The 7,644-nt window shown below is 36.1% G+C and overlaps 1 protein-coding gene across 1 annotated transcript in view; it reads left to right on the top strand.

Moving 5' to 3' along the window:
• Window positions 1-7,644, top strand: part of ERICH1 (glutamate rich 1) — a 68,124-nt gene that overhangs the window by 58,850 nt on the left and 1,630 nt on the right. The window contains exons 4-5 of the mRNA XM_082047444.1: window positions 668-1,048; window positions 3,460-3,654. Of these exons, the coding sequence (XP_081903570.1) occupies window positions 668-1,048; window positions 3,460-3,654 (576 nt within the window). The remainder of the gene's footprint in view (window positions 1-667; window positions 1,049-3,459; window positions 3,655-7,644) is intronic.

Genomic DNA, 7,644 nt, shown 5'->3' on the forward strand with positions numbered 1-7,644 from the left:
GTAGAAAGAGAAGGACAGAACCAGGACAGGCTGTTGGAGGTTGCCTGCCAAGATCACTGATGCCTTGCATGCTTTCCCTATAAACTGATGTCGAAAGCTGAGCTAGCAGTAAAATATCCCAAAGGAGGATGATGTTTAAGGAGGAGAAAGTAGAAGAATCAGAAATAGGTGCCTTCTGTTTTTAAGGTACAGCACTATCATGGGGGGATATCATTGATGTAAGTGCTGTCGTCTTCTGTTGTGAATTATATGCTTTCTTCTTGGTCAGGTGGTCAAGTTTACCAGCTGATGGTGTGGGGCTCCCTCATCCTGTGTTCCCCACTCTGTCCATAATGGTTTTTGCCCTGGTGATTCTTTTGACTTTACTCTCTATAGAACCATATTATCTGCCTTAATAAAGTAAATATGATATAAAGTATGTAGCACAAAGGAGAGTACAGTCTTTATTGAAAGCAGAAGGGAAAGGAACTTGTCTTCTTACTCAATGCATTCAGAAAAGTTGACTTTGACATTGTAGAACTGAAAGGCATTCTAAGCATAAAACTAAGGTTAGAGCCACTCAGACATCCCAGAGTTTGAAGGGAGTAATATTTCATTGTACGCAGTTCCAAAATGCTTATTACAGATCTTAATATTTACAACTATCATGTCTCTTTTGAATCTGCAGAGGAGGAGTATCAAGGACAAACTAAGAGAAAGCGGATTCGAAGAAAGAAACAAAAGAACAGTTTGCATAGCTCTAATAATTTACATGGAGAACAAACAGAATCTGGAATGCAAGAGACTCTTGTTCAAGATAATTTACAGCTGCAGCAGCAGATAGACATTCCTAAAGTAAGCAAAAACAAAAAGAGGAAAATGAAAAAGAAGCGACGGAAAGAAAAAATGAGAGCAGCTGGCTTGGTAACAAAAACTACTGGTGTGGATTTTACATATCAGCCTGACAAAAACAACGGAGAAGGCTTAAAAGGCTTAAAAGACATAGATGAAAAGGCAGATAGCGTTCTGGACTTCTTGCAAGCAACGCAACAAATATATTTTGCTGACAGTATGTACCACTCTCTCTCCTTTCTTTTCATGAGTATTATTACCGCATAGGGGAAAACAGATGTGTGCTTTTTATTACTATAGAATGGACAAAATCTGGTAGAGAATTATCTCTTTTGAACTCAACAAGACGTGTGGGTACATAGTATTTGTCCTGTTTTCTGGTGTGTACATGTAAGAATCCACATTGATGTAAGAAACTGTGGTCCTAATCTTTTTGTGTCTCTCACTCTTTGAAAATATACATAATATTCCTTGTTCTTTTTTAATACATTCCAGTGCACTAGAATTAAATGTGCTGGTTAAAATGGACCAAATTCTTCTTTCTTCTGCAAGCAAACATCTAGAAGGATGAATTGCTTCCAGAGAGCTTCAAAAGAGGACAATAATTGCTATCCTAAACTATTTTTATGCTTATTCTCTCCAAACCAACCTACTCTGAGAACGTTTTCCTTCCCAGGAGATTTATTTGTAATATATAAGGAAATCTGGACAAATGACATCCAAGAGGAAAGAGGAAGATACTGTTGGCACTGGGAAAGTGTGTTGGCATAAAGCACTTGTGAACAAGATGAATGTGAACGGATGTTCACTGCACATTCCATAGCACTTTAAAAAGAATTGCATGGATGTTATCCCTGATGACCTATTGAATGTTCATCTGGCCACTAAATTCCTACTGTGGCTTCCTAAGAAGCTGCTTATATGGTGCTTATGTCATGAATGCCCTTTAGAAATAATGGGGTTGTCATGGTAAGTATAGTAATGGTCTGTATATACACCAGATTATGTTGGCATCATCTAGAATTAAATATGTTTTCTTGAGGGCAAGTGTTCTTCAGTAACTCAGCTCAGAACATATCTTTAAAATGATTACTGTCTTGTAGAACTGGAAGAAAGTAGTGAACATTTTTTTAAGTGCATGGCCTTGCCTGTCTTTGTGGAGCTGAATATTAAAGAGCTTACCTGCCTGTACGAGCCCATCTTAAGTCAGAGCTGTCAGCTCCTAGCCCCATAAAATTCATCTTTAGACTACAGAATTACTTTAAAAACCCTTTTAAGGTGACCTCAGGGATTTCATGTTAATTTTTTTTTCTTAAGATTTATACATAGAATTTTCTTTGCTTACTGTTAGAATATTTCTGCTGTGTCAGGTCTTCATACTAAGCCTAGTATTCAAAATCCATCCTACTTTCTGGCTGAGGTATTTCCATCACCAAAAATAAGAATTTTACTACTTCAGTGTATGGCTAAATAAGCTAAACTACGTGCATTTACTATAGTGTAACTTCAGAGTAACTGAGCAAAATTGTAAACTCACTTAACAGTTCTGCTGTTAATACGTGACCCAGAAGAGACACGTGGTAAATTGTCCACAGCTGTAGTGCTTGTTGAATTTTAAGAAAAAGTGTTGAGCTTCCAGATTTCCCTGAAAGTCAAATCCAGGTTTTAACAGTGGTTGGCAGACTGACTGGCCCTGCTGTCAAACCTGCAGATCAGAGGCTTGAGCAAGTGGGAACTTCAGAATCCATAGAGAGAAAGTCTCAGGTAAAGTTCATCCACAGATAGATGTCACATCCATAGATCAGAGTGTGACTATTTTTCTTGTTAGGCAAATCCCAGTTTATATATAGACATGAAATTACGCTGTTTGCCTTTTCTAGTTGAGTGACTTTAACATTCCCCATTTTTTTCACATAAAATTGGAAGCCGTTTCTTTTCGTAGTGTTTTTAAATGGTCACATCAGATTATATTTCTTGTACTTATGTCAGAAAGCTGAATCAGGAAAAATTTGTTCTTAGTTCGCTCGCTGGTAAAAACAGAAGAATTATAGGGAGTCTGGTTAATAAGACAGACTATGGATTGTTACTGGAATGGAAGAATGAATTCATGCTTTAGTACTGTAGAATCAACACATGTCCTTCTCTGCTCTCTTACATGCTCTAATGTCTGCTTTTTAAATAAAAGCTTAAAATTACAATAATAAGAGAACTCAATGTCTCCAGAAGTGCTTTGCAGTAGTTCCAAGGAGTTGTTCCTTGTCTCCACATTTGTGTACGTTTTTGTAATACATAGTATGTAGGAAGCGAGAACACAGTGCATTGACCACCGTGCACTTTCTTCATCACAGCTTCTTCCTGTGCTAACCTTGAAAATTCAGATTCCTCTTGCATTCCTGTCACTATGAATCCCATTGTCCTTTTTCCTTTTTTCAATTTGATACTTCTCCCTCTTAGCATTGCTTTAATTTTTAATGAAAAATGGGAGGGGCAAGCTGCTCTTTAGTACCTGATATTTGGTTGTAAGTTGTACTAAAAAGGGAGATGCTGTCTTCGAAAAGAAAGTATGATTAGAAAAACTCTTTGTGCTCAATGAATATTTTTAATGTGGTTTACCAATTGTTTTTCCAGATAAAGCAAAATGCACAGATTCTGCTGTAAATTCAACAGCTGCCCAAGAGCTTTTACAGTATCTTGAATCTCGCACCATCTCTCCGTCAGATGTGACTCTTCTACATCAGCTGAAATCCCTTGTATTGCTACAGGATATTGAGAGATTGGAGGATGCTTTGAAAACATTCCGAGAACAATCCATGATGACTCCTGGTACGTACCATTCACTCGTGTTCATTCACTGATGTTCTTTTTTGTGTGCATTAAGGTTCAGATTTGTCACAGGTTATTTTACTAGGAAGTAGTAAAAAATTATATACTGGTAAATATATGCTTATACAAGATTTGAAAGTATAATTCCCACCAAAAATGTGGTGATTTTCCCTGTTTCTTGTTTGATTACAGTCAATACAGAAACTTTTAATACTTCATAGCAACTATAGAGTGCAAGATGATCCAGGTTCTTAAAACAATATTTTTAAAATCTCAACTGTTTTAAGATTTAATCATATCTAAAGCAAATTTTTAATCCATTCTCTTTGTAGACCTTTTAAATCATGGGAATTAATTTGTTTGTCTTGGAGTTTTCACTCATCAAGTTAAGGATTAATTTTACATGCATAAGAATCAGGAAAGCCCATTATTTCATTTCTTCTTGGTCACCTGCATGGCTTTGTTTTTGTTTAGGTATAAACATCTGGTTTAAGTTTCTAAAAATGTGCAGTCAGTCTTTATGATAAATGATATTATTAAGTCATTCATAAGAAGAAAGAGTATTCTGATACTAAATCCCTGAGGCACAAGACTGATTTCATTTGTGTTCCTTTTGTTATAACCCCTATAATTTTAGTAGAATTTCTTCTTGGCCAGTTAATAGTTCCTCAAGTGAATGTGGGGATCAGCATGTAGTCCATAGAAGGTATAATAATTCATTTTCCAAGTAGTCTTCAATTAAGCAATCATTGTTGCTTAGTACTTCTGTTGCAGCATCAGCCAAATCTACAAGATGAGCTGAATTTTCTTGCCTCCCAAAGAATTTAATCAGAATTGAGAGGACTTGCTGTGGCACAAGAGAATCTCAAGTATTTTAGATAGTGCTCTGAGTCTTTTGAAGACTTCGCTGGTAGCAGTGTCGTAAATAAGATAGTAGCTATCAGAGACTAAGCAATGACACTCAAAGAAGAGACTACTGCTTGTAACATCATTCAGTAGTTTACAGCATAATAGTGGCTAAAGATCCCAGTCAAGACTGGAGCCTACTGCATGCTGGGCAGTGTAAAAACACAGATGAGAGAAAATTCCTGCCTGTAGAGTTCATAGCTGATACATTTTGAAAAGGACACATTTACAGTAGTGCATAGGTGTTCTCATATTAATAAGTTTACATGTGGAGTATGACAGCCCTTAAGGTTCTAACAGATCTGAAGTATCCACATATACATAGAACAAATTCCTTCTGTGCATTCAAGAATTGATTTCAAGCCTAGACATTTGCAAACTAAGTAGGACCCAGCAGGAATAGTGGTAATGGTATTGGCCCTTTATTAAATGACCTAATTCAGCTTCTGTTGATTAAATTAAAACCAAACTGTTGGAGTGACCACATTCAAGATATTCTTTACAGGCCTTATCTAAATTCTGCTCCATACAGTAGGAATTCAGTGCTGTTCTGCAGCCTTGAGGGAAACTGCTCTATTTAGTTTTATATAGCAGAAATGTCAAACTGAAGAGAGAAGACAGAAGGAAGTTAGAAACAAGTCCATGCAACTACCCTAATTTTCTGGTGTATGTATTTGTCACTTAAAAAAGCAGAAAAATATTTTGAGTGATTTTAAAAATTCATTTATGTTTTTGCTGATACAGCCTCAATTTGTTTACTCTTCCATTTGACTTTTTTTCCTAGTAACTCTTGTCACTCCGGGCTCAATTCTAATCTCATTCCAGGTTCACAGTGTTGTAACCATAGTAGTTGATTTGATATTCATGAGGTACAACAACATACGAAAGAGGAAAATACTTTGTTATAAATTATTAAAGGATAATTAAACACCTGCTAGATATTAATTTCCGTCAACAGAGTTTAACAATGCATTCCATTTGTAATTCAGGAATTTCAGTGAATGAGAATATAGTTGTCTGAAATTTTACCTTGAATTAAGCTTTTATTATACTTTTTTTTTTCCTAATTTTGCCTCGAAAAATAGATCGTCTTGCCCTTTTTTTAATTTTAGATTTCACTTCCGATGAACAGGTGATAAAAGTTAGAATTATTACAAAAAGTTGTTGTCTCAGCAAATTCAAGTTCTTGGTATAGAAATACAGGTTAGGGCTGTTTATGAAGGTAAAAGGTACAACACATCACAGTAATCTCAGGGGTTTTTTACAAGTTTGCCTGATTATCTTACCTTTTTTCATTTTTGTTTAATTTACTGGGGTGTGATGTACTGGAAGAAAAGGTCATTCCTTATTAACATGATGAAAAGAAAACAAGTTTTCTTAATTTTAGCAAGGTGTTTTATTTTTACAAAATAAACGTATTTTATTCTCTGTAATTCAAGAAGCAATATGTTAACCCTTCTTCCCATGGTGATGCTTTGTTTAAGATGACAGCACCAAAGGAATGATAATGCATGCTATGTTTTGTTCAGTTTTATCTTTGATTCACGGAAGGAAAGAACAGGCAAAAAATGAGAAGTGATCCATCTCTTTCATGTGAATGTGCATTCTCCATTTGTAAACTTTACAAAGTAAATATACCATTATATATCTTTTATTTCTTCACAAATATATATCTAATTTTCCACTGGAGCTACAAAGTGCCATTTAGCCAGTGTGTGCCTACTGATGATAAAACCTGTTTTACTGATGATAAATTTGCTTTTCTTAGTATCTTTTTACAGACCACATAGTGTAAAGCTATGGACTGTCCAAGGTCTGCAGATCACAAATGGAAAACCATGAACTGGTTCATGACCATGTTTTGGTATTTCCTGCACACCTCTTAGCATGTCATTCAGATTGGGAATCGTGGTTCAACCGAAAGAAAAAAGAAATTATGAAGAAATTAAAAGTTTCTGGTTTATCTTAAGCTCTTAGATCTCAGTATTTGCAGTCATATCGAAGAAGGGTCTAACAGGGTTGCTGGTAGCATCTGGAAAAATTTACAGGAAGAGGAAATTGCTAAGGAGATTAAAACAGAAAAATTATCAGCGTTCAGGTATTATCTTTAGCCCTTTTTTTGAAGTTAGGAAACATACCTGAAACAAAGCATCTCTCTGGTTAAGAGATACTGGTGGTTCTGTCTAGTTGTCATTGTCCATCAAGTTACCTTGTACTTTGTACTTCAACTTACCCCTTCAGGTTACTTCGGAGAACATACAAAGCTGAGATTGGCCAAGAGTTTGTGTTTGAATGTGGCTATTTCAAAATGTCATTGTTCTCAGACTGTAGAAAGGAATAAATTGTCCTATTCCTGTTCCCATTTATTTGGTAATCTTTAACAAAAGGTGCCTACCTCTACCTGAAGTGTTCCGTCAGTGCAGGCAAGACAATGTTGGCAAGTCAAACAGACACTTGTTTCTCATGATGGGAGCTTGGCTGGTCACGGTCAGGAATTCAGTAGCCATTTGCGGGAGGAGGCCAGACCCCGGCAGCCTGCACAGGAGAGGAGCTGGGACTGGGGAGAAACTGCAGCTTTGGAAATGAGGGCTACTTAATTCCCATTTCACGTCAATTACTAAAGCATAGGTGATCACTTACTTAAAAAAAAAAAAAAGCACAACCTCATTATCTCCTAATTTATGAACTCATTCAGCCTGTACTCATCAGCTTTATTCCATTATCTGTTAACACCCGTTGTTGGTTAGCATCAAGTCTCAAATATACTCTTCCCTTGTTGCCTAGGAAATTATCACCCACAAAAGAGGCAGAAGCTTCTTTTAACTGCCTTTTTTTGGAGAATTGTCCTTTATATATGTCTCCATTGTGGGGGGTGGGGGATACATTTTGCAGACCAGAAGTAATAGAGTGACTGTGTGTGCAACAATGCACAGACTGGGTATACGGAGGCCCTAAAATGATTAAATTTAACCTTTCTTTTGAATGAACATTCAAAGAAAAGGAAATTAAATGTGAAAGCTATATTAGCATAACATTATAGAATCATCTTAAATGTGATATTATGTGATAAGTACTGTAGAAAGT

The sequence above is a fragment of the Streptopelia decaocto genome (genome assembly GCF_964273445.1).
Source record: "Streptopelia decaocto genome assembly, chromosome: 3".
NCBI classification, from domain to species: Eukaryota; Metazoa; Chordata; class Aves; order Columbiformes; family Columbidae; genus Streptopelia; species Streptopelia decaocto.